We start from the raw sequence: 27099 nt of genomic DNA, 5'->3' as shown, positions 1-27099 counted from the left end.
ACAGCCTGTATTATCAATCATAACCATTACTCAAATCCAAACAGTTCCAACATCCACAGGCCTTCTCTGTTAATAAAAGCAGCAAGACCATTTTTCAAACTGAAATGCTGTGTAACAGTAGCAGAAAACAGAGCAAATTAAAAAATAACCAAGTAAAATGAACAAAACATTTCAGTAGGTCCCACTATCCTCTCCTAAGTGATGAGGCTGTTACTCTTCTTCCTCCCAAATCTTCAACAAATGAAGTGTTTACTTCCAGAAACAGGGTTAATAAAAAAAAATCTGATGACAAAGGGTTGTCTTTTTCTTTACCTCTGAATTTCCCCAGTCTGAAATAGATGCCACACAAATCTTGGTGAAAACAGAGACCTGTTGTGATGTGGGGAAAACTCACTTTTTCCCTCAAAACCAGTTGAAACTCTGTAATCATTTAAAAAAGAAATTACCTAGGTGTTTCTGCTTTGTCACCTCCTGGATTTAAATGGAAGTAGAAATATGGGCTCTTTGATCATTAGAGAATGTTTATGAAGCTGCACAGAAATAATTCACAGTGCTGGCCTGTGACAGCAAAGCAGCACTAAAGGAGACAGTGATTTAATTTCCAGCACCTCAGTGAGCCCTAGGTGGGTGCTGGTACTACAAAAGAGGAGAATCTTCCTTGCTGAAGAGGTTTCTCCAACCTCCCCCAAAGCAGGGCAGATTTGGGCAGGAGGGCTGTAAAAGCCAGGAGTCAGGGATAAAATGTGATATTCTTTCTAGAGGACAGGGAGCTGTTGCTTAGAAACTGTTTACAGACAGATCCTGCTGGTGTACCTAAAAAAAAATAAATTAGGTCATTCTTGGCTGGAGGTAGGAAAGATCTTTATTGATATAAACCCCTCCATGTCTCTCTCTACTGTCAATAATTAACAATCCTCTAGGAGGGCTGTTTGGATGCTCTTTTAACCAACTGCACATTCCCAATGGCAGAATTACCCATTTTGAAACAATCTGGGGGTAAATTGACATCACAATTCCCTCAGGAGGCTGAGTTCAGGATCCAGGCACAGGCTGTGCCACCTTAGGAAGGGACTGGCATCGAAAGTGAAATCAAGAGGGGGTGGGGGCAAAGTGCAATTAATCTTAATTGTTGTAGAGTAAAAAAAAAAAGAAAGAAAAAAGAAGAGGAAAAAACATGTCAATATCACCAGACCAAAGGAAAAAAATATTCATTTCTACTTCACAAACACCTGATGAAACCAGGCTTTTTTTTTCATTTTGCTAAAAATGAAAGGGGAAAGGCCACAACACTTCTTCAAAGCCACGAGAGAACAAAGTTTGTCCTTCAAGAACAAAAGGTGAGGTTGGAATTGGATCACTTTATTAAGGGAAGTACTAAAAGGAGCTCCTAAGTATCTAAAACAAAGTTGCAAGCATGCACTCACTGCTCACAGAGAAAGCAAACTCGTTCAGAGCAGATGGGAAAGAAAAATTATATCAATCCAGAGCCAGTTTTCTCCTCCACATAAATAATCCACGCTTGAACAATTTTTCCTCATATAAATAACTACATTTATAAGAAGCCTCAAGTAAGAAGGCTCTTATATCATTATTCACTTAAAAACCACTCCAAAAATTCAGACAAATCACTGCTTTCTAAGTAAAAGAAAATAAAACGCACAGCTTGCAGTAATAAACAGCTCATTGTCATCATTCCAGAGAAAGTCATTTTTTTCTCTTCACTTAAAACTAAACGTAGCACGGGCTTGTTTCCTTACATTGAGCAAATCAAATCAAATGAGTACAAGCATTAGAGCACAGAAGTTAATGTGGAGAAGGGAGAAACATCACAGCGACAACCTCAAAAAATGAAGTTGGTGTCATAGAATGAGCACCTCTGGTTGAAACTTCAGGGGCAGATCTCGAAATCATCAACAAAGCCCAAATTCTCTGTGGTGTCAGCAGAAGGTCACCGTGCCATTCTCAAGGCCAGAAAAATAAGGATCAGGAGAGCCTTTGTAATTGAATCAAAGTTCTTTAATTCCAAGGACAAACACCAGCCTGTGGTGTGACGCCTTGAGTGACAAAGACACTCTCAGGATGACTTGTACAGGTGCAGTCAACATGTCAGACACAGATTTGGGGTTTCAGGGGTTCTCACAACTTTAAACTTACACTCAAAGTCCAGCAGAATTGTTAAACTCCTTCACCCAGCCCATGGCTTCCCACCCAGGGAAGGTGGCTCGTGGGCAAGATCCCACTCCCCCATGCCAGCAACACAGGCAAAACCAGCTAGGAAAAAGAATCTTAACAACCACAACTATTATTATTCCCAAATTCATCTAGAAATACATGTTGGATTAAAGTAATGCTAATTATTAAAAAAAATTAAAGATAACGTGGCCTGTTTCCCAAAGGCTCTCAAAGCCACGCAGGAGATTTGTGAAGCGTGGAGCAGAGGCCAACCTGATTTTTATTCATGTGTTGTTGAGCTTATCTACATGGGAAACAGAATTATGCTCTATTTAGCCCTCTGTCAGGTTGTTCAGGTTTTAAAATAACTGTTAATGAAATCACAAGCCTTCAACACAAACAGCAGCAACAAAAATAGCACCAGGACAGAAAACATTGGACTGCAGCAACGCAGAGCCGGCGTGGAGCAAAAAGGCATCTCCCCTACATTCAGCTGGCTTGAAATAAAACACAAGGAATAATAAATTGCATTCCACTGAGGCCTCACTACAATGATTTGCATTTTCTAACAACCTTACAGAAGTGCAGCTCTTAAAAATTAATTTTTGTTTTGGCTTATGAATCTAACTTAGCAAAAACTAATTCAGCATGGGAAGTGCTCACATAAGATATCTGGAAATCACCCGAAGCACAATAATTTGTCATAATAAAAAACAAGATTTCTTATTTTTCAGCTTTTTCACAATATTGTGCAGAAATCAATTTTAACACATTCAGATGGTTTTAGCTTTAAAAATACTACTGACACGTAATTTGCACTCTACTATTTAGAAATATAGAGGCTTTTTTGGTCTCAAGTTTAGATTGAATTTTGGGAGTGACTCTTTACAAAATTCTTTCTTTAAAAGAATAAAATCACGGGATCACAGAATCACACAATGGTTTGGGTTGGAAGGAACCTTTGAAGATCATTTAGTTCCAAACCTCCTGCCATGGGCAGGGACACCTTTCAGTAAAAGGTGGTGGTGAGTTTTTGCTTTGCATTTTCACAAGAGAGGACCTTGATAAATATGGCTAAAAACCCAACAATTTCTTTAATGGTGATTAAACATGTGCAAGGACTGTACATGGTGGTATGGTGTCACTGCTGGGACAGAAGAAATCCAAGTGATTACACTAAATTTAGTGATTACCTCCACCAAATCCATTTATTTAGTGGGATCCAAAAATGAAAACACAACAGTTTTTTTCCAGACACCAAAATTTCCTTGGAGAAATAAATAATGAAACCTTTCTAACATACTGACTGTGATCACTGCCCTTGACAGATCTTGCATCTCTCCCTGTGATGTTTTCCACAGGACTCTGTGTTTAGAAACACAGGCCCAGAGTTAATTCAGATTCATCACACAGAATGTAAGATACACACGTCTGCATTACGCCATAATTTAAGACATTTGAAATTCTATTTCCACTTTGCTGAATTTGCTCTGAAATGCCAGTTCTCTTGTGAGATTTCACCACCATTTTTCATGTACCCTGCCACAATAAAGACTGACCCCAAGTTGTGGTTCCTCCCAGGGCATCTTTTCACCCACATCAGCACATAATACTTAATACTTAAAGTGAAACTTATCAGTAATTGAATGTTTTGGTTGGCTGGGGTTGTTTGTGGCACTGAGTTATAACCTGGAATATTGCAGAGTCTGACCTGCATGAGACCCATGCCCTAAGTGAAGAGCAAAGCTGAACACAGAAAATTCATTTCATCAGATTTAGGAAACTCAACCCCCCTGGAATGTTTTCTTCTACTGGCCCAACACGACAAAAGAAGCTTCTCACTTCAGAGGAAAAGCAGTCTTCAGATTAAATCAACAACACAAAAAATAGCTCATTAAAATGAAAGATTGAGCAGCATGTATTGTGTATTTGCAGCAGCTCAGAAATCAGACGCAAAGAAGAGCTGATGTACCAGACACTTATTGCTAATGTGTTTTTTAATGTTAAAATGGCAAAAAAAAAATCCTGCTCGCATAAATCATTTGCTTTCTAAAGCATGTAACAGACACAATCAGTGCTCATGACTGCTCTGTAAGGTAGCACAGAAAAACATTTGAATTTTCTGGAGATAGAAGCAATTTATGTATCACTGTAACAGCACACAGGGCTGGCTCCAGACACACTTTTTTAAAAAGGCACAGACACAATCCACAGCCAAAGGCAGAACAAGTTCCAGAAGTGTTGGGTAAGAGCTTTGCAACACTGATGAAAATTCTGTAATTAATTTCAGAGGATCAAGGATTTAATCTTGCATAATCTGAATAACCAAACTAGTCCCTTAGACAAGACAGCCAGAAACCATCTGCAGTGCTGGAAGAGGCTCCTGGTAAAATAAATCTTTCTGCTCAGTCCTTGTTAAGTGCTCCTCATGTTTTGCACATTTCTTGAAATTGGAGAAATGGATTTCAAATTCAAGGCACTGAACTGACTGCAAAAGGAGGATTAAGTGAAGACCAGAGTTTAGATTCAACATGAGTGCTTTAGTTTTATTTTAATGCATAAAGGAAGTTTACCTGCTCAGACACAGTACTTTTTCCTTTTTTGTATTTACATACTTTCCTCTTATTAAAATGTCCTTTAAGTGCTTTTAAGCTATTAAAAGTCTTGCTGTGATGTACCTGTCCCAGCTGTGCTTTGCCTGTATTTCCCAGACCTGAGCTGAAATGGGCCAGAGGTGACTTCCATTCCAATTTCCAATTAAAGCTAGAGATTATTAAAACTATGGTTTTTTAAAGAGTGATTTCAAAATTCTTCCCTCATTTACACGATCTTGCTTTCACCCCAATAAAAAACAACTTATTAACGAAAAACAGCAATGAAAGAGAAACATCTAAACCAGCCCAGCCAAGGAGGGAGTGCATAAGGCCACTCAAGATTTTTGGAGATACAACCAGTCTGTGCAATTCTCAGCAGTAATTTCAAGCACACCTGAAGTGTTTAAACTCCAATTATTTTATAGAATCACAGAATATCCTGATATCACCCCCCAGTCTGTCCACACATCCAGGGCTGTCCCATCAGAGATGCAGGGTGCAGGACTTGCCCTTGATAAATTTCCTGTGGGATTTCTCTGGGGAATATGGGTTTCAGTCCTGCCTCAAAGGTTCCTTTTGTGTAATCAAACATTGATTTCTCTGATCCACCCATGGCCTAATCATCACACAGCCCATCCCACTTCGTTTCCAGAAATATTTAATTACTGTGGATTACCTCCCAAGGGCTGACCAGGAGGAGCTTTAGACAGCAGAAATCCTGCAGCACCCAAGGGTGGCACAATCCTTTCTCCTGGAGATCGAGGCAACAGAACAGATCTGACACCACCCTTAATGTCTTTATGGAGCAGAGAGAGCAAAATGAAGAAATCCCCATTGTGCACCATCATGAAAACTGGTTTAAAAAACAAATATTCAAAATATCCCTAGTGTTTCCTCTTCCTCCTGACTGATCTTTTTATGAAAAACCAGCCAAGAAACTGTTCTTGGGCTAAGTAATTTTTTTGTTGTTTCTTTTGGCTGACTGTCAACCACCCAGCAAAAATAAACTCATTAAGCTGACAAGAGACCTGAACACACTCATGTTGTCAGTGCCCCTCAGCATCATTCTCGTGAACCCAAAAGCCATAAAACAATTAAAATAAAGTTAAGCTGACTCCACCCTTAGGATGCAACCAAGTTTACAGGGATCTGTCAGTCCAAAGTCAATGTCTGGCAGCATCTGAGCTAAAGGGGATGTGCAGCTTCAGCACATGCCAAGCCAAAACAGTTCTAAAACAAGCAGCAAAAAAAGGAGAAAAACCAGCAGCAAAAAACCAGAGTGTGGAGCCTCCAAAAAAGCATCTCTGCCACAATTAGAGCTCTCAACCTAATTGTGTTTGCAAGCCTACTATTTTTGCACCCAATCCACGCTGCTCTGCCTGTGCTGAATCTGTCCAGTTCTCTGGGATTTCTCCTTTGCTGCCACCACATTTGGAGTTTGCTGAGCAGATCCCCAGCTCAAGGCTCACACGGAGCCTTGTAATCAGAGAGGTTTCTACTTAAAAGCAAAAGGGAAAAAAGTTACCATGGCTACTACAGTCACTCAGCTTTCCCAACTACTTCCAGACATTAATTCTGAAGGCTTTCTGGCTATGTTTGCACAAAATGTATGCTTCCATACCACTCTGTCATGTAAATTAGGTTGTGTTGCAGCATTTGGGATCACCTGGGACCATTCAATACCTTTGGCTGGCGTTCCAAGAAGGCTCCACAAGAAGCAAGGTGATAGCTTCACTGATCACATTAAGGAAATTGTAATTAAATGTATTAAATATAATTAAAACCAATAATAAAATGTTGTTTCTTACCCAGCCAAATGAAGGTAAATATCTGAACACAGATACCCCAGACATTTTCTAGTACTTAGGCTGAATTAGTAAACAAAATGCAGTTGGTAGAAATTACAGAATTAGAACAAGGCAAACCATAAAGTATTTGCAGAAAATGCTCCGGAAATGCACTTAAGTTATTCAGGAGATGAGGAAAGCACACAGAGAATGATAAAATGCGCATGAGATTTGATGCTGGTTTTCATCCAAACACTGAGTAGAAGACAATGAGTAGAAGACAATGAGTAGAAGACAATGAGTAGAAGACAATCCTGCCCAGGGCTTGTGTCCCCACTGCTCTTCAGCACCTTGAAAGCACCTGAGCTCTTCCTCTACACTCACCTGCATCCCCTGGGCTCAGGCCTGAATGCAAGGATTGGAACTGGAGTGTGAAAGGGAAAAGAAAAGCCCAGCTTTGTTCAAGGATGCAATTAGAGCGCGAGAGCGAATTAACGCACCGAGGGATTCCGTGTGCTGCCCGAGTCATGCACAGAAAATTAAATCACAGGCTAGAAACAGTTCTCTTTCCTTCTCTTCACCTTCCTGTTCTTGCTAGGTATCAGATGTGACCCAGAAACAATCCTCAGCTAGGCCAAGAGCCCAAAACACACTGAATAAAATCAAGGTTGAATTTTAGGGCCAGCGTGGGCCGCCCATGTAAGCCAAGCAAGAGCTCTGCAAACTCTGCAGTGCTCCCAAACAAGCAGGACGTTTGTCATTTGTTTTTATCCTGATTTTCCCCCTGCACCACCTCATCCCCCTTCAGTCCCAGGCTTCCTGACAATTTCTTGTTCTTCGAAGTATTTCTGTGGAGCATCCAAGCACGGGGAATGGAGATGACGGAGATAATAGAGACGTTTAAAATTAGACTGAGCAGCTGTAATTCTGAATTTGCATTTCTGACTTGATTATAGTAAGCACTGAGGACTATCTGCACAAGAATGAGAAAGGAGTTCATGTGCTGCAATAAAAATATATGAATGTCTCTCACTTTGACCCCATTAAGCAGGGAAAAAGGGCAATAAATGGTACTTTTATAGAAGTTCTTTGATGTTCTATAACTTCATTTTAAAGAGTCACCTGTGGATTTTAATTGCAAGAATTGAAGTAACCAACTTTCCCATATTTTACAAATGGAAGAACTATTCTCCTGCTTATCCTGGATTTTTCTCACTTCATATTTTAGCTGTTATCTATTTTATACCTTTCCTTATAAGCCTATACAGTCTCTTATCTGAACAGTAAACATTTGTAACCATGGGATAACAATTTATGAAGTACTTTGATAAATGCTCTATCAAAACCAAGCACAGATGACACATTTTTATTTAAATATTCTGTCACAATAAAAAATGTTAGAATCAATCCTGTTCTATTTTTGTAAAATGTGAACTGTTTTCATTGTATGATTTTTTACAGAGATGCAGAAGAAAAAAAGAGTATTTGGGTTCCACATTCAAAATTTCTCATACATATCATGAAGAATTAACCATGAGTAACTTATCACAGCTGGTAATTTTATACCTGGAAGGAAAACCTGATTATTACATTCAAGGAAGTTAATATTTAATGACAGATGGCATCACACCTATTCTCTGTTGAGCTATATTCATTCATTTACTTAAAACTATTCATTTACAGAAATCCCCAAATTAATTTAAAAGTTACAGAACAGCCTCGAAGAAGAAATTTCACTATCCCAAGAAGCAAACAACAAAATGTTTTTTTCTAGAAGCAGCAAAGGAGAAAAAATTACCTAATTACATAAAAACATCTGCCTCAGATTATCTGTTTGCAAGTAATTCTTATGTCTCTTTTTGAAAGAGTTCATTCATTTTTCTTAGTGTGGATCCTCTGGAAAGAACACAACTGCTGCCACTGACATGATGGCACTACAACAGAAATAAAATCAGTGCTTACTGAAATTTTACTCCATTTTTTAAGTACTTTACTCCACGGTCTACCTTGAAATCTCTAGGAAGAAGCCTTCTGGAGTTTCTTTTGATGTTTGAAAGGACATAGAGAACTGATAAAAGTGGTTTTGTCAGCTGTGCACAGGATGGACACAGCTTCTGTATTTAAAACAAGGAATATTTCCAACTGATCCTTTCCTTGCAAACACAACTGAGAGAACTGAGAGAATTCAGCTGCTCCTGCTGTGCTCAATGGGCTTTAATGGAGAACTGCCACAAAAAGAGATTCCCTGGAATATGGAAGAGTGGGTTTTGTTAGTAAATAACAGCATATTAAAAATTAAGGTTGATTAGCTGTAGAAAAGGCCAAAGTGAACAACCTATTTAGAAGCTTTAACTCAAAAGCTTAAGCTCCCTTTGCAGAAGTCATGTGGGCAACGGGGAGCCTCCCCTGACCAAAACCACTGCCACTTTTGTATTCAGAATTTAAGCTCCACTTACATTCAAATTGCCTTCCATTTGAATATTCTTGTTTGCTTTAAGCATATTGTAACATATGCTTGTAGGTTTTTTTCATACAAAGCTTCAAAGAAAAGGACACGTCCACAGGAGAAAGAAATGTCACATAATAATGACTGTAACACCAGTAATAACAGCAGATTGGAGTATCTACAAAAATATCTTTCAAATGCTCTGAACACAGAAATTCTTTTGTATAACTACAGAATCTACCGCTTTTCTTACCTCTCAAATGCAATCCCTGTGAGATGTTCCTAATGTTACAGGATTCAGCTTCACTTAACTGAGTAATTCTCATTACTTTAAGAAGCCTGAAAACTTGGGCAGTCTCTGCTGCAACGCTGAAAATGTCTCTCCACTCTGTAGCAGAATACTAATGCAGGGGGTGATGTGGCTGAAAAGCACAGCTAGACAAAAAATATTCCAAAGGAAGGAAAAAAATAAAAAAATAAAAAGGCCTGGCTATCAGAAAATGCTGATTCAGCAGAGTTAAAGTTCTTCAAGGAAAGGTGTGCTCCCTCCACACAACCAACAAAAAACTACAGCAAAGCTTTCCAGCTGCCCCTTACAAAGTCAAAATGCTTTGTCTGATGACAGCACGAGACATCTGAAACAATAAAATGTGTATGGACAGCCCTGCTAGGGGAAAGATTGTTCATTTTGCTGGCAGTTTTAAAATTCACCTGCTCTTCCATGCCAAAACAAAAAATGATTCAAAACACACAAGGAACACAAAAATCCCGCCTTCCAATTGTAATGATGGTAATTGATGGTCACAACAGTTTATTTCCCCAGAGCAGGGGATCTTTTGTTGTATAAATAAGACTTAACCTATCCCAGTGTTTGGAAACATTCACGAATGACTTTGTGTATCCAACCACTGCTCAGAACCAGATATCACTGCTCACTCAGTGGCTCGTGTGTGATGCTGGGGAGACCAGGAGAAAACTGAGATGTAGAGAGAGCTCTTATCCAGAAACCTGATACAAAATTCATTTACAGCTGTGGAGTGCTGAGCCTGCCCAACCAAAGGCTCAATACGACAGCGTTATCACTCCAGGATATATTTAGATGTACAGTGGACTCCTCTAAGACAGTAAAAAGCTACAATAACTAGAATCATAGAATAAAATCATGGAATGGTTTGGCTTGGAAAGAACCTTAAAGACCATTTTGTTCCAACCCCCTGCCATGAGCAGGGACACCTTCCACTGTCCCAGGTTGCTCCAAGCCCTGTCCAGCCTGGCCTTCGACACTTCCAGGGATCCAGGGGCATCCATGCCCAGCTTCTCTGGGCACCCTGTGCCAGGGCATCACCCCCCTCACAGGGAAGGATTTCTCTGCATTTCTAACCTAAATTTCCCCTTTTTCAGTTTGAACCGATCACTCATTGTCCTGTCATTACAGTTTCTGATGAAGAATCCCACTCTGGAATTCCTGCAGCCCCCTCAGATACTGGAAAGTGCTGTGAGGTTTCCACACAACCTTCTCCTCTCCAGGCTGAACAGCCCCAACTTTCTCAACCTGTCCCCATGGAGAAGATGCTCTGGTGCCCTCAGCAACTTCTTGGCCCTCCTCTGGACTTGCTCCAACAATTCTATGTCCTTCTTATATTGAAAACACCAGAACTTGGAATGTTGTTAACTTAGTTATCAATCACTTTTTTTATACAGGACAAAACCTGATTTCTGGTCTTTTTTTCTCACTTCTGCAACATTTTCTTATAGTAGCCTTAAAAAAATCTTGTCTTTTTGCTTCCCAACACTGCTCAAAGCAGGCTGGCTGCACCTTGAGTGCTGTGTCCAGTTCTGTCCCCTCAGTTTAGGAAGGACATTGAGTGCTGTGTCCAGCTATGTCCCCTCAGTTTAGGAAGGACATTGAGTGCTGTGTCCAGCTCTGTCCCCTCAGTTTAGGAAGGACATTGAGTGCTGTGTCCAGCTGTGTCCTCTCAGTTTAGGAAGGACATTGAGTGCTGTGTCCAGCTATGTCCCCTCAGTTTAGGAAGGACACTGAGTGCTGTGTCCAGCTCTGTCCCCTCAGTTTAGGAAGGACATTGAGTGCTGTGTCCAGCTGTGTCCCCTCAGTTTAGGAAGGACATTGAGGGCTGTGTCCAGCTGTGTCCCCTCAGTTTAGGAAGGACATTGAGTGCTGTGTCCCCTCAGTTTAGGAAGGACATTGAGTGCTGTGTCCCCTCAGTTTAGGAAGGACATTGAGGGCTGTGTCCAGCTCTGTCCCCACAGTTTAGGAAGGACATTGAGTGCTGTGTCCAGCTCTGGCCCTCAGTTTAGGAAGGACATTGAGTGCTGTGTCCAGCTGTGTCCCCTCAGTTTAGGAAGGACATTGAGTGCTGTGTCCAGCTGTGTCCCCTCAGTTTAGGAAGGACATTGAGTGCTGTGTCCAGCTGTGTCCCCTCAGTTTAGGAAGGACATTGAGTGCTGTGTCCAGCTCTGTCCCCTCAGTTTAGGAAGGACATTGAGTGCTGTGTCCAGCTCTAAACCCCTCAGTTTAGGAAGGACTTTCAGACCCTTGAGTGTGTCCAGAGGAGGCAGCGAGGCTGGAGAGGGGCTGGGAACACAAACCCTGAGAGGAAGGGCTGAGGGAGCTGGGATTGTTCAGCCTGGAGAAAAGGAGACTCAGAGGTGACCTTAGCACTCTCACAACTCCCTGAAATGTGGCTTTATCAGGTGGGGTTGGTCTCTTTCTCCAGGCAGCACTGACAGAACAAGAGGACACAGCCTCCAGCTCTGCCAAGGGAAATACAGGCTGGATATTAGCAAAAAAATTTTTATGGAAAGAATAATAAAGTACTGGAATGGCCTGCCTGGGGAGGTGGTGGAGTCACCATCCCTGGATATGTTTGACACAAGACTGGCTGTGGCACTCAGTGCCATGGTCCAGCTGAGGTGTTAGGGCTGGGTTGGAGTTGATGATCCTGGATGTCTCTTCCAGCCCAGGGATTCTCTGTGTGAAGCTCTGGGTGTGAATCAGCTGCAGTTTTTTTCCAGTCGGGTTCAGGTGCTGCTGGTCCAGCTGGAGGATCTCACCCATCACTACTGGAGCTCCAGAGCAGAACAAGAGCTTCAGCTGCTCCTGCTCCCTGCAGCAGCCTGCTGGCTTGGGAAGCTGTGCCTCGGGAATGTTTTCAGAGCACTTAATCCCAACAAATGTGGTGTTTATGAAAAATCAACAAGTTTGTCTTAGTCAGGAGCAGTTCTCATCCTTTAGTAACTTTCACCTTCCCTTCCCATTCTGGTCTTTTTTTTACATCTCCCTCTTGCATCTTACCTAAAGCATCTCTAAGGGAACAATTCCTACAGACCCGAGCCACAGAACCTCCCATTAAGTTATATCCTAAGCATGCCACTCTAATTACGAACAGCTTAGTGCTGCTGCTCCTTATTTCTGCACATTGTCCTTCCCATTTCCAACTGCACATTGCATTATTTATTTACTTATTCTTCCCTGTGAGTGAGGCACAGGGTGCCCAGAGAAGCTGTGACAGCCCCTGGATCCCTGGAAGTGTCCAAGGCCAGGCTGGACATGGGTGCTTGGAGCAGCCTGGGACAGTGGAAGGTGTCCCTGCCCTTGGCAGGGCAGTGGGACTGGATGATCTTAAAGGTCTCTTTCAAGGTCTCATTCTGTAATTTTATGATTATTTCTGTATAGCTGCCCTAAATCCTTCCATGACCATTTGATATTATATCTAAATTCAAAGTATTCCTTTGCTTAATGCACCTATGAACAAACTGTGGAGCAAGTGAAGAGAGAGCTCAGCTTTCTTTAGCCAAGCCTTGGAATATGCTGTATTAACAGCAAATAGTCACCTAAAATGTAATAAAATCTCGTTCTGTTGCTGTAGACAGAAAAAAAAATAATCTGATACTGGTGTGTTCAGACATCATGTAATACCTGCAAGGCATTGTCATAACTACTACAACTTGGCCACAAAACAGATTTCAATAAATACTGTGGTTATAATTCATATGTAACAAGAAGAAAATTGTCAAGGGATAAAAAAATGGTACTTTCTGAAACAGTAGGTGTAAAAAACTAATAGGTGAGGATGAAGACATTTCTTGGCAGCAGGAAAAAGGCAGGGGGGGACTGTGGGAACAAAAGAAATCTCAGCTGTCACACAGGTGTGGTGCTAAACAGGGACTCTGAGCTACACCAAGAGTGCAAAAGGGCAGATACATTCCAAAAGTAATTCTGCACGTGCAAAGAAGTTGATGATTTGCTGGTATCTCATGAGAATATTAATAACTTCTTGATCCCACGGCAAATACAATGTTAAATCAGATTTACTTTACAGTAAACTTTTGATGTCAGCAGCACCAAAGGAGTACCCTCAGAAGTGTCCAAGTTATCTATCCCACCAACAGGGATCTTGAGGAATTCTGAAAATCCTGGGGAAATTCCAGAAGTCAGAATGAACACTGATGTTACAAGCATGTCTCTAAAAGATCCAGTGGTTCTAACCATAGGAGGGTTAGAACAATGGCAGTCCTGAACAAAACAATAATTTAAGAAAAATTATATGGGATTCAACTGATACCTCAGAGCTCTGTAACAAATAGTAGGAAGTAAAATAATGAAAGCTGACTTTCTCAAATGATTTAATGGTGGTTTAATTCCTTGATATGACTGATACTTCCAATTGGCATAAATATCTGTCTGCATATATAAACTTCTCTGGCACTTGATGCAGTGTTCTGTGAGAGCCTGCAATTAAACTGGTGAAGAACTGGTTAAGTGATATTTCAAAAAGAAAAAAAGAACAGCTTTTGGGAAGAGCTCATCACAACATAACTCAGATTAACATGGAGTTCCCCAAAGACAGAGCCACTACCACAAAACACCTTTTCAATTATTTGTAGCCATAAATCATGACATAATTTTCACAAGTATAAATTGATAGAGTGCTAAATAACTGAGATAAATCAGTTCCAAAAAGCCATCAGGAGTGCTGGGTATAATCAATCAATGCTGGAAACAAAGCATTGTTGAAAAAAGCCACGTACAAAGTTATAAAGCTGCAATCATCAGGAAAACACATGCCAGTCTATGGAATGATGAACTCTTGTGGAAAGAAACAGTCCTGCAAAGGGTTTGCCACAGTGAGAGTACCCAGAGGAAAGGAGATCAAAATGCAGAGCTGCAAATGAAGGTTTAGGATGTAAATGTGATGCAGAAGCAGGAGGGTAACACCAGAGAGGTAATATTTAAACGCACCAAACTCTCCTGAGACAAGGCTCTGGCATGCTGCATCCAGCTCACGTTCTCATAAAAATGCTGAAAAAGTGGATTTGGGAAAAAAAAAAACAATCCCCAGAAACTGAGTTGTGAGGAAAATGCATGCAGTGACAAATTTAAAGAATTTCAGTTCACTTGGTTTTTCAAGTAGACAGGAGAGGGAATACTGCGTTACAGCAGATAAATACTTCCATGGTAAGAGAATACTTTGAGTTCTTTAACACAGTGCAGAAAGGCACATCACTAACCAGTGACTGGAAGCTGAAGCCAAATAACTTAATAAACAGCAGATTCTCTACCTCTTACTGTCTTCTGATCAAAATTCCAATTTTTTTTTCTGGAAAACATGTTTCAGCCAAATGCAAGTTATTGCATTCAAGAGAAACTGGATGAAATCCAACTGACTGCAACAGTCAAGGGGTCAGAGCAGGAGATCTCATTGCTTCCTTTGGCTTTCAAACCTCAGCCTACAAATACTCTTGGTTTTCAGTGCTTCAAAGGCATTTCAGTAGTACCATGCATGCTCAACATTAATATTAAAAGAGCTCGCAGAAAATCTGCATGAATTACAGTTGTATTTCCAAGTAAGGGCTCGAGTGACACCGGAGCTTTCCTGTCGAGGCTTCTGTCACCAGCAGAGCCCATTAATGGAATTACAGCTACCTCGTAGCCAGCTGAGGTGGTGTTTCTGTAAACAAGCATTTACACGATTGAGTGCAGAACTTCACCCTTCACGGCAGTACTTTTTTCTCCTCTAGAAGGAATCCTGTTTGACCTGGAGTATGGAAAGGCTGACACAATGCCTTGTATCAATCACGGGCACTACAGGTAAAAAAAAAGGAAAGCCAGCAGCATTGTGATAGCCACAAAGCCAGGAAAATCGGGTGCTCGCATCAGCAGCACCGTTTGAGCCTGTTCATGGTCCTCAGCTACCTGGCACTCCAGAACACACACAGCACTCACGGCAGTCTTGACAGGTCCAGCATTTCTCAGGAATAGATGCCAAGGCAATGTATAATACACAAGTTAAATATCCAAGCTCAGAGTTGTGCTGGAGCATCGGCTGCTGTGCTATCTGTGCATGTCTAAAATAACACGGGGGTGGAAACGTTTCTATCCTGGCGAAGCATGAACTAACTTCCAATTCAGCAAACGCAAGTTTGGAAAGGCTGGAACCGTCCGAAGCACGCTCGCAACCAAAGAAACGCTCCACGGGAGAGAGACACAACCACAAGAGACAGAGCAGCACCTTGAAAAGAACCCAGGCATCAAAAGCGACCAGCGAGACACGAGGCAGGGCATCCACCCCTCCAACCTCCAGAGAAGGAAGCACCTGCCATCCCACGCTACAGCCCGCCGTAAATAAGTATAAAAGTTTCCTTCCCGAAGCCCTGGCGCACGGATGTCCCGCCGAGCATCCCCAACGCCACCTCGCAGGCGGGCACAGCAGCCAGGCAGGTCTGGCAGCTCCCCAGCACCACCAGCACGGCCGAGCACAACTTCTCGGGCTCCAAGAAGCCCCCAAGGAGACGCTGTGGCTGCCGGCGCCCTCCAGCCAACATCCCCGCGGCTCCTCGCCATCCCCGGCGCTCCAGGCAGAGACAAAGCCGCGCTTTAAACTTTCGCTCCTCGCCAGCGGAGCAGATCCTGTGCTGGGAGCTGGCACCGCCGGGGCTGGGCGCTGCCTGGGATGTGCAGCCGGCGCTTGGGAAGGTCTCCGAGCCTGGCGGAGGCCTGGAGGGAGGGGATGGAGGAGCTGCCCGCAGCCCCCTCCCCAGCGCCGGCCCCGCTGCCCGCGACCCTTCCCTTGCCTTGCCACCGCCGGAGCAGCGGGCGCTGCACGGCACAGGGGGATGGGGAAGGGAGGAAGGAGCCTCTGACGCCTGAAGAAAGGAGAATCATTCCAAACAATACCCACCCCCCCAAAAAAAAAAAGAAAAAAAAAGACTTAACACAGGTTTCACCTCGAAGTGATGGCGGGTAAATAGATGAGTAAGTGAAACAACACACCTTTGACCCTCTCTTTTCTTCCCTAAATATAATCCCCCTCTTGCCATAATACGCACACCACAAAATGACCATTAATTCGAATCCATTCTGTACAGGAGGGGGGATTATCTCCGTGACCGACTCTGTCTCTTTCCCTCTCCCGGTCTTTCACTGCGCGAGAATTGAAATTGCATTTTTTAGGAAGAAAAAAAAAAAAAAAAAGGAATAGCGGGGGGCGGGGGGGGGAGAGGCAAGATTATTATATCTGGAGGGTGCGAAATGTGGGCACGGGGAGAGCCTGGGGGATGGGGAGGAGAGGAGAAAGGTGGCTAAGGAGAGAAGAAAGGAAAGGAGGACCAGGAAGCGCAGGGAAGGATGAGGGGAAGGCGAGATAAGGGGGAAGGAGGATAAGGAAAGAAGGATGAAAGGAAGGAGGTCGGGAGGAAGGATGAAAGGGAGGAAGGGATGAGGGGAAGAAAGGAGGATGCTTTGCCCTGGCCTCACCTCAGCTCGGTGGGTGGGGGTGGGAGAATCTCTCGCCGCCGCCGCCGCCTCCTCCTCCGCCACCTCCTCCTCCTCCCCAGCAGCGGCGGTCAGTGCCGGGCCGGCTGCGCGGCGCGGCTCCCTCGGCCGGTCCCCGCCTCCCCGCTGGCCCCGCTCCCTCCTCCCGCCGCCGGCCCGAGCCGCGCTCGCTGGGCTCTGAGCGGAGCCGGGCGCTGCCGCCGCGGCCGCCCCGCCACAGCCACGGGGGGAGGAGGCGGCAGCGCGCCTGCGCCGCCGGGCGCTGCCGCCGAGGGAGGGAGGGATGGATGGATGGAGCCGCCGCCGCTGCCGGCGCCGCGGCCGGCCGTGAGTACGGAGCGGGCACGGCTGCGGCAGGTGCGGGCTGAGAGCGGGGCACGGGCGCGGCGGGAGCGGGGGACGCGGCCCCGGCACGGGCGCTGCGGAGCGGGAGGCGGGCGGGAGGCACGGCAGCGATGGAGAGAGGCCGCTTGCTAGAGCGGGCTGTGACAGCGCAAGCGGAGCGGGCTCGCACTGAGAGAGAGGGGGTTGCGATTAGATAATGGGAAGAAATTCTTCCGTATCAGCGCGGCGAGGCCCTGGCACAGTGAAGCTGTGATTGCCCCATCCCTGGAAGTGCCCAAGGCCGGGTTGGACGGGCTTGGAGCGATTTGGGGTGGTGGGAGGTGTCCCTGGCCATGGCAGGGGATGGAACGGGATGGGCTTCGGGCTTGCCCTTCCAGCCCAAAGCGTTCCGTGGCTCTCTGAGGGCAGCGGGGCTCTCCAGGCACAGCCCGGGGCCGGCGCTGGGAGCTGCGGCAGCGGGGCTGGAGCCCGGAGCCCCGGGCGGTCTCCGGGTGCGCTCCTGTGGCGGTGCCGGTGCGGGATGGATGCACTGTCAGGACTGACTGCGAGAGCCTCAATTCCCCTGCTCTCTTAAGCTACAAAAACTCCGTGTGTGTCTTTTCTTCCTTGGGTGTTCGGCAGCGCGACCGGACAGGAGGGTGCAGCCAGGTGGGATCGGGCTCTGCTCGCAGGGAGTCAGCGACAGGATGGCAGGGTGGATATTGGGAGGGATTTCTTCACAGAAAGCGGGATTAGACATCGGGATGGGCTGTCGAGGAAGGTGGTGGAGTCACCATCCCTGGAGGTGTTTAAGGAAAGACTGAACGTGGCACTCGTGGTGTTGGCTCATAGGCTGGACTCGATAATCTCAGAGGTCTTTTCCAACCCAATGATTCTGTGATTTGCTGATTCTGTGCACCAGATACCAGGGTTCGGTCCTCTCTGCAAAGCCTCGCACTTCCATCTCCCCCTTATTTCAACTCTATTGCTCATCCTACCAACCTCATTCTTCCTTTTTTCTCTGTGCTGGCAACACCTTCTGGCTGTCTCCTTTGTCCAGAACTTGTTTCTCCTGTCTTGCTCCAAAACCAGCCCCAAGCCCAGCCCAGCAGTGGAGGATCCCTGCGGAGCAGCGGTGTCACCAAGGGATTTTGCCATTCCCACATGGTGCCAATCCCACTGATGTGCTGCTGTTCCAGGCATCCTTTGCACCTCTTGTGGCATCCATCTGCTTCCCTGGTGTTATAAATGCCAACACAATATTCCAATTAAAATTATAATTTGGTTTATTAACAAAAACATGGAATTACAGAATTTCGGCAAAACCACACACAGCGGAGATACTTGACTATTTTTACCCGGGAAAATGTCAAGGGTGAACCGGGACGCCGTACCTGGCCCACTGCCGTCCCCCCTAGGTTTATGAATTGGCCTTGTTTGGGGATTAGTTTTTATACACTTTATTCCGCCTCTGGCAAAAATTTCCTCGTAGTCCCTTTGTGTCCAAGCTAGTTATTCACATTCATAGTTGTCTCTGGCTTAGCTGAAAAGAGTTCCTTCTTTCCTGCGAGGTGTCAATCTCTGGTTTCTATTGAGTGTATAGACGGCCTGACTGATGAATGATGGTAAAAGTCCATCTCCGGAGATGTGGGTGATGTTCCTCTAATGATGCTCAGACGAGGGTGTTGGCTGAAGATACCGATCTGATGACTCTGCCATCCAGGGAGGAGAAGACTGATGGTTTATCTTAATGTGTCTTCTCCTGGTGCTGAAGAGACCGCGGGTTTTCCCGTAAATCCCTTTGTTTCTTTTCTGAATGTTAAATTCCAGGGTGGTGCCTGCTTTTGTCTTAACAAATTTTCAAGGCAGACTGAAACTTATATTCTCATATTCCACATATATACAGTGATTTTCATAGTTTTAATATGTCATAACCTATAAGAACATGAATTAACATTCCATAATTTTCACACCGGCTTCTACATAAACTCACAGGCAGCAAGGAGGGGAGGTGGAGGAGTGTTCCCACGCTTTTACCTTTGCTTGACAGTTTGAGGCTTGTAGGGATCTTGCCAAAATTTCCCTGCCTCAGCAGGGATGGGAATGATGTTAGTGGTGCAGGTGCCTGTTAGGCCTCAAGTAAAGGCAGCAGTTCCAGTCTTTTTCTTCTCTCTTCTCATGTAAAAATACAGTCAGGCTCTATATTCATGCTTACAGAAACTAGGTGAGGAGTGGAGCTGCATAGGAACCTTCTCTCAGGGATTGAAGCCAGGAAAAAAAAAATTCTTAGGCATGAACTCATTTAAATATGAATTTAAATGTGCCCAGATGCTTCATGGCACATGCTTGGTGCAGCCATGTAGCTGGAAGTAGTCACAGTCAGTAAATAGTGTACAGAAATACTTTGAATTATTTTAACCTCACAGTGTCAGGTGTGAACAGCGACTGTGCTAGGCTGACCTCCCCTTTGTGATGAGATACAAATTCTTGGTGCAAGGCAGACTGGGGATTTAGTTTGCGTCTTTAATAAGCTTCCAGGTGGCACCAAATTCCTTTTCTAGGTACTGTTATTGTCCTTCCCACCCTGTTAAATGGAGCTGTGTGATGTTAGGAAATTGTTACCCCCAGACCTTCAGTTTCTTGCCTACATCTTTGTAATCCAAATGTTTTGGATTGCTGGTTGTTCTAGGTAAGGGCAGTGCTTCCCTTTGGAGCTGCCTAGTGTGTTGTGAATATTAATGGCAACAAGGAATGTTCTCAAACAGAACATGGTAAATTACCTACTGCTTCATCACCGTGCATTACTTTGCTAATTGAATGTCAACTAAATGTTCCTCCAGGCATCTGACTGAAATGAGCATGAGCGATAGTGTACGTGTAAGACCACAAATAATAAATAAGCGTGATAATGAAAAATAGGATTTCTCCCCTTCATCAGCAGCAAGGCTTCAAATGCATCTCCTGTAAATTTCAACCACAGGACTCATTCAGTTGCTTTCCCGTGTTTTTGTTTAAAATGCGTCAATTTCAGAAATAAATGCGATTATTTACCTAGTCCAGATTACTTTTATCTGAGACAGAAGACAAGGATTGCTGGACTTTTGCTAAGAGATCTCAGAATGCCATGAAGAAATCTGAAGAGCTGTGTGAACTTACTTTTCATGGTCCTGAAAGAGGCTCTGTCATTTCTTTCTGTCTTTTAGGTTATTAAGTGATTTTTGAAATCACCCTTGTTTTTATCACTGTCTCAAAGAAAAGGAAGAAAACTGAATTTGTTACCACTGTTTACTAAAAACTGAGATAAGCTGCTGAGCTGCTCAGGGAGTGAATGCAGCTCACACCAGCCAAAGGAGGCCAACTGATCCAAAAAAATGCTTTTGACTCCATGAGATCTCCCACTGCCAACATCCAGCTACGGAGAGAGGAGAAACATCAGCAAACCATTGGAAATACTGGGCACTTGGATTAGCAAGACAGACAAAAAGACTGTTCTGCTTAAGGGAAATATGCAGGGATGCTTTTTGTTTGTTTGTTTGTTTTTTTAATTCTTTGTCAGCTGTGGAACTGCCACGATCTAGAACCCAGTTATTGAGTGGGTTTTGTGCAAGATGAGCCCTCTGACTGTGCCTGTTCACCTCATCCTCAGCTAAAAGGCTGTCAGGGAAGGAGTGGGATCATTGTTGGAAGACACCAGTGCAGGACCTGGGTCTGTAAGGACACAGTGACCAACCAAAAGGACAAGGACATGGGCTGGACTCAATGATCTTGAAGGTCTCTTCCAACCTGGTGAATTCATTCTGTTTGAGTTCTGTGGGAAGGAGGATGCACAGGAGAATCCAGGGTGTCTTGTGAGCTCTGGGGACAGTTCCCAGGGTTTCCGTGGCAGGATGAGCATTTAGGTTCTCTTGGAAGAACTCCAAGCTCTGTGGTCCCTGGGATAACAAGGAAAGGAAATCAAGGAGGGTGAATTTTCTCTGCTCAAGGAACTCTACATTGGGAATCTTTACAGGCAGACTGTTGGTTCTCACAGCAAATTTCAGCAGTCCTGGTTCTCAGATATGAATCTATAGCTTGTTGATGCCCAGACAGATCTGACCTTGACTTCCTGCATCATCTTTTGAGTTTCCTTTTTCTTTAATAACAACGTTAGAAAGGAGGCACCGTGACATGCTGTCGTGTAGTGTAAATTATTTTTTTCTGCATACCATTAAAATCCAGCAAATACAGCTTTTCTCCATAAAATTACATGTGGTGTGTTCTCTAACAAAGTTACTTTGATAATAGTCTAGGGGGGATAGGGGATAGGGGATAGAATAATAGGGGATAACAGTCTAAGAATTTTATCTTTTCTAGCGTGCCAGAAGAATTTACATTGAGCATAGGTCTAAATTTAAACTGAGCATATTTACAAATATAATCACAATATTATTTCTTCATGCTAATTCTAGCTTTTTGTCTTCTTTCTTTTAAATGTAGTAATCAATTTATTACTTTTTTCCCCTCACATTTGGCTTAACTGAACATTTAGCTTTTGCTATAATATCTCACATAATGTAAATGTCTTTTTCCCCCTCTGTTTTCTTGTATTTTTCTTGCATCTAAGTACTGTACAATGCCAGCTTTTTCAGTTAGACTTAATATTTGACATGTTTTCAGTCTTTCAATAGCTTAATCTGCTTCTTCAAGTATTACAAACCGTGTTTTTATCTCTACATCTCCCTCTTGTGAGAATACCACAGCAGGACTTACCCCCCTTTCCCCAGCGTGAAGTCTCAGCATTGTGTCTGTGTACACAGAAAAATCCCTCCACACTTTTACTCATCTTTTGTGCTCTAGAATTTTCTTCTACACCAAGAGAGATTATTGCTGAAAACCATTTTGATTGTTTGCTTCAAGAACGTGGAATTTTTTTGAGTTCTTATGTCTTCTGCTATTATGGCAATACCTCTATGTCTAAATGGGCTTTCTTCACCACCTAATCCTGAACTCCTGTTCCTATTTGTACCCCATTTGTGCTTTAGTGGAAAAGAAAATTTTGGAGAACAGGGAAACTAAGATTGGTGGGTTTTTTTAAGGAAAAGAATAATTTAACTAATATCTAAATGAGAGAAATGGAGGAGGATCTATCTCATAGGCAACTCAAACAGACTCTGAAAGCTGCAGGTGGAACTTGGAACACTTCAAGCTTCATTTAGGCCCAAAGATCTTTAAAGACAAACCAACTTGTTGCTTTAATGCAAATAGTTGGCTACCTGTGCTGAAGGGAGGTTGTCAGCAACTCTCAAAAATCTCTCAGTGCCTTGTAGAATAAGACATTTCCTTTTGGACTTGACTGAGTGCCCATAAATATCCAGGGATTGCCTAACATCACTCCCTGTCCCTGAACACGTTTGGGTATCTGTATTTCGGTTTGGGTGTGTCATTTTTGACACATTTACTTGAGCACTGGCTTGTTCAAGTGAATGTGTCAAAAATATTTCCTGCTTCTCCTGTGCAGAATGTTCTGGGTATGCTCTGCCACCCCTTTTTGTGGCTCAAAAGAACTTGCCAGGCAGACTTACCCTGCCTCAGACCCCTGAAGCGACTTGCAGGAAAGTAGCAGATGCAGTTTGTTTGGAAAAAAAACACAGGGAGTCTGTCTATCCACCTTTTAATGTCAGAGAGGATTGATAGCTTCACTGCTTTCAGAAAGCTGCATTTAAAAAATTTAAAAAAAAAAAAAAAAAACCACAAAAAATACACCTGCTCTTTGCTGGTGTTGGACTTAGGTCAATGCCCACCATAGCAGGTTGTTAAAAGGCCTTTTCCTTAAAAAGCTCCTTCTCAAAACCAGAGGAAAAGGTTTAAAATTTTGTTTAAATTTTCCTTTGAACTTCAGCTGGTGCCATCAGCTGTCAGAGCAGGGCGTGGTGTGTTTGTGGAGATCATCTCTCAGTCTTTAATTGCAAGGAGGGCACTTTGCAGTTGGATTCATTGGGTCTCTGTATTTCAAAGGGGGATAGAGAAAGAAGGATTCAGAGAATGTGATATAAATTTTGGATTACTCAGTTCAAATGCCATAACTACTTTTTCTCACATTTACAAAATGAATGTGTTTCTGTCCCAAAGACTGAGGCTCAGGAAAATCCATCTTCTCCGCTCTTCTTGAATAAACTGACTTGACTTCTTTAAAGCTGCCTCAGTTTCTCTACCTCAAAGCTTTCTTAATGGTACATACATAAGGAAATATAATTTTCTATCTCCCCCCAGAGCTCTTCTTTCCTACAGAGCCCTTGTTCAGACAGGCAGCTCTAGGCAGAGAGTGCTGCTTCCCGTGCTGACCGCCACCTTCGAGCTGTTTGTCTCCCATCTGTTGTTTGTAAACACTTTTGCCTTGTGCTGCTGATGTTGTTAGCTCCTTGGAAAACAACTTCTATTTTCTTCTGTTTGCACACTGCATCAAAGCAACAGGAAATCTGTCCATGACTGGGAAGCCCACGCAACGCCAGAATAGTTTTGTTGGTTTGGTTTTTTTTTTCCTCCTTGCTGGGGATCTCAATTAAGGAAACTTGTCAGAGGTAAACAGTGATGATGCAAGCTGTGAATTCAGCGTGGTTCATCTGTGCACAGGATTTGTGTTCAGGGAATCTTGGCCAGGGGGGAGAGCAAGGAGAGGGAGACACCAGAGGAGGGGGGAGCTGGGCTGAGTGTGTGAGAGAAGGGACAGGAGGTGGCAGAGGGACGAGGCAGAAGGTGCACAGATTCAGAGCTGCAGGGTGTAATTTTGGCTCATGCCTTTGCAGAACTAGTTAAAAGTTGTCTTCTGGAACATCTCTGTCCCTAGAATCCCTTTCTTTTCCTAGCTAAAGACAAGCATGGGGAGAAGGATTAATATCCAGATCTTAATAACTGTCACAAAATAAGATTCACTTCAGAACTGTCAGTCTGAGGAACAGAAGGGTTTCTGTGCTGTGGCTCCACGTCCAGTGCAGGATTCTGCTCCTCAAGAAAACAGCCAAGGGATTTGGCTTCAGGGAAGTGACTGCCCTCAAACCTTCTGCTTTTTCCATTATTACATCCTGCTGTGCTTTCTACACTTAGCTGGCATGAAGAGCTGTCCAAAACTTGCTCACCACAGTGAAAACTGCTGGATTTCTCAGTATTCCAGTACTGTTCTTCAATATTGTGAATATTGGGCTAAATTTTGATCCTTTCTCAGGCCTTATTATACAAACTCCTGTTGCCTTTATGAGATTTACAGAGGACAGAACATGACAGGGATTATTTATATCTGATGTATCTGATATAATCTGATAAAATGTTGCATGTTGGTAGTATAGAGGTAAAGAACAAGAAACTCGGGTTTAGAAACTTTTCTTCTTGTTTATAGTTTCTGCTCTGCTCTACGTTAATGATTCTCTGTGCTTAATCAAGGGTTAAAGCAGATGGTTGTGATATATTGTTTCCTAATGAGAAGAAATGCAATCAAATGTATTTTCTAACTTTTGAGCACAAAGCAGTGGTCAAGATTTGTTTTATTTACAATAATGTTTACAGGAATTATTTCACACATCTTAAAGAATGTAAACTTTCTAATTCCTTTTCTTTTTCTCTTGACAGAAGCCCAAGACAATGCATCTTTCCAGTAACTCCTGTAAAAATGCACAAGAGACTTTGAACTAAAACGTGGCCTGAAGAAAGTTAATGAAGTTGTTAATAGTCTGTGTCACAAATGAGAGGATTCTGGTTTTTTTCCTTCAGGCCTTGATGAGTCATGAAAATGACAGAAAGCTAATTTTTCTAACGGAGCAGGTTCTGTAAGTAAAAGAAGAGGAAAAATCAAGAAAAAAACCAAAACACAGACATCTGATGACAAGAGCTACTACTGGTGGTGGCCAGTGTGTTGTAAGCTGGAATTTTCTTGAATCTAAATTTTTGTTTTGGCCTAATTTACAGTCCTCCTTGTTAATTAACTTTTTTAGAATGGTAAAACCCTTTTTGCTGCTAAAGGTCATGTACTTCAACTAAGAAATCATTTCTCATCTACAGAACAATACAGCAACATAAGATTCAGGCGTTTTCCATCCTGAATATATTAATGGATCATGAGCAATAAGCCTGGAGCATCTCACACCCCTGTGCCCTGTCCTCGTTAAATAATTCCTTTTTGTGCTTGTGGGTGTGAATGATCCCAGGATTATGCATTTATCCAGCACCAGGCTCATCCACTGGAGCTTGGAGATGGATGGAGTTTCTCACAGAAGGAAAATGACATTTTTCATTTTTCATGGAACACCAAAAACCCACGTGGACCTGATCATTGTGAGAGAAGCATGAGGAAAAAGCTCCTTGTAAAACAATTAGATAAACACCTTGATTTCAGTCTCAGAAATGCTGTGGAATTTTCAGTTGAATCATGCAGCTTTATTGCTTCTGAAAATGGTTGCACCTCTTGGTCAATCGGGTCAGGTGCTACCTGAGGGCTCACAGCCCTTCCATAAAGCACACCTCAAATGGGCACTGCAGGAATATTGACATTTTCACATCATTCTTCCTGTTTGGATAACAGCTGAATGAGCTGCCCCTCAAAAAAAAAAAAAAAAGAGAAAGAAAACAAAAAATGCTTTTTCATTAAATTGGTGAAGCTGCTCAGAAATATTGAAGGGACACAGCAAAGCAGAGTGGTCACAGGACTTGCAATAATGTGTTGTGGGAGAAAAATGCAACCATTATCCTAATTGAGGAATTCTCTGATAAGAAACTAGGATCCATTACACTTCCCAATTTCTTCATGCAAACTACATAAAATAATTTATAAAACCTGAGTGCTTTCCGTAGCAGAATTTTGGCAGCTTAAAGCAAAACGTGTTGCTATGACAGTTCCTACAAATCTTTTAGCTTTGTTTTGTGTTATAAATATGTCAAAATTAAGCCAATTCTGTCCAAACAAAAATTTTCCAGGCTTTTTAAAAATACTTATTTGCCAAAGTCAAGTTGAAGGCTAATTTCAAATGCTGTAACTTAGATCTGCATAACCATAAACCCACAAGGACATAGCTTCAGTCTTATAAATAAGTAATGTCATTAGATACAGTATTCTTAGTTTAATTGACTCCGTTTGCTACTCTGTATAACAGCGATTAAAAAATAAAATTTAACATTGGTAAAACCTTTTCTAGTGGTTTCTGAACTGGAAGTCAATAAGCACAAGCCATTGCCAGAAAATGTTGGGTTTGGGGCTTGTTTCAGTAGTAAAATGCTGAGTGAAATCTAAGTGGATACAGGGAATTGCATCTAATCCTTTGAAAATAAGAATCAGGTGAAATCTCAAAGGCAAAGACATAAAAATGGCACAGATTTATCATGCAGACATCACTGAAGAAACCACACATAAGGAACTCATTTCATTTTCTGCAGGTGGACCACTGTAAGCAAAAAAAGTGTCTTTTTATGGGGGATATTTACCAAGTTGGCAGTTGAGTGTTTTCCTTCAGAGGTATTGAAAGGATGGGGTATTTTCACATTTGGGATTTTTTACATCTCAAGAGAAGATGTTTAAGTTGGAGAAGGAGTTACCAAAGATAGAATTTATTTGTGTGAGGCAATAAAGTTGCTGAATTACAGTTGAAGCAAATTTTTTAAATTAAAATTAATATCTATTCCTCCCTTAAATTAACCTAGATGTGTCCTATACATGAGTTAAGCATGGGTTCAATCACAGATTATCAGCTGAGGGCTGACATCTGTGTTGCTTTGTGCTGTGGTCCCTCCAGAAGTGATTCAAGAATTTCAACACGGCAGAAATAAATATTTTAATTTTGTCAGGAAACTGGAAATCATTTGATTAGTGGCAGTTTGTTTTCTGGTGTTGTGAGAAAGTTGGTGAGAAAGAAGGAAAAGGGAATATCCAAAAGCAAGAAACAAGGCAAGCAGAGACCACACTGAAATAAAAGCAACAGAGGGTGGAATATTTAATATTTGGAGCTGATTTAAGATCAAGGAGAT

General features: G+C 42.9%; 2 protein-coding genes across 2 annotated transcripts in view; one reads left to right on the top strand and one right to left on the bottom strand.

Annotated features, from left to right (window-relative positions):
- Nucleotides 1-16908, bottom strand: part of CTNNA2 (catenin alpha 2) — a 464238-nt gene extending 447330 nt beyond the window's left edge. Inside the window, exon 1 of the mRNA XM_063401389.1 lies at nt 16774-16908. The gene's annotated coding sequence lies outside the window, so the exon portion shown is untranslated. The remainder of the gene's footprint in view (nt 1-16773) is intronic.
- On the top strand, nt 16254-26357 carry LOC134552966 (uncharacterized). Its single transcript, XM_063402198.1, has 3 exons — nt 16254-16260; nt 16729-17148; nt 24715-26357. The coding sequence occupies exons 1-3, from the start codon at nt 16254-16256 to the stop codon at nt 24741-24743; spliced, it is 456 nt and encodes a 151-aa protein (XP_063258268.1). The 3' UTR covers nt 24744-26357.
- The last annotated feature ends 742 nt before the right edge of the window (nt 26358-27099 follow it).

Source organism: Prinia subflava, chromosome 7 (assembly GCF_021018805.1).
Source record: "Prinia subflava isolate CZ2003 ecotype Zambia chromosome 7, Cam_Psub_1.2, whole genome shotgun sequence".
NCBI classification, from domain to species: domain Eukaryota; kingdom Metazoa; phylum Chordata; class Aves; order Passeriformes; family Cisticolidae; genus Prinia; species Prinia subflava.
The sequence above is the reverse complement of the archived record's forward strand: the minus strand, read 5'-3'. Positions and strand labels throughout refer to the sequence as shown.

Bases quoted from the DNA above. Each gene is read 5' to 3' on its own strand.
- LOC134552966 (XM_063402198.1), top strand. The intron at 17,149-24,714 runs GTGCGGGCTGAG...TTCTCTTGACAG, and splicing joins AGCGGGCACGGCTGCGGCAG to AAGCCCAAGACAATGCATCT.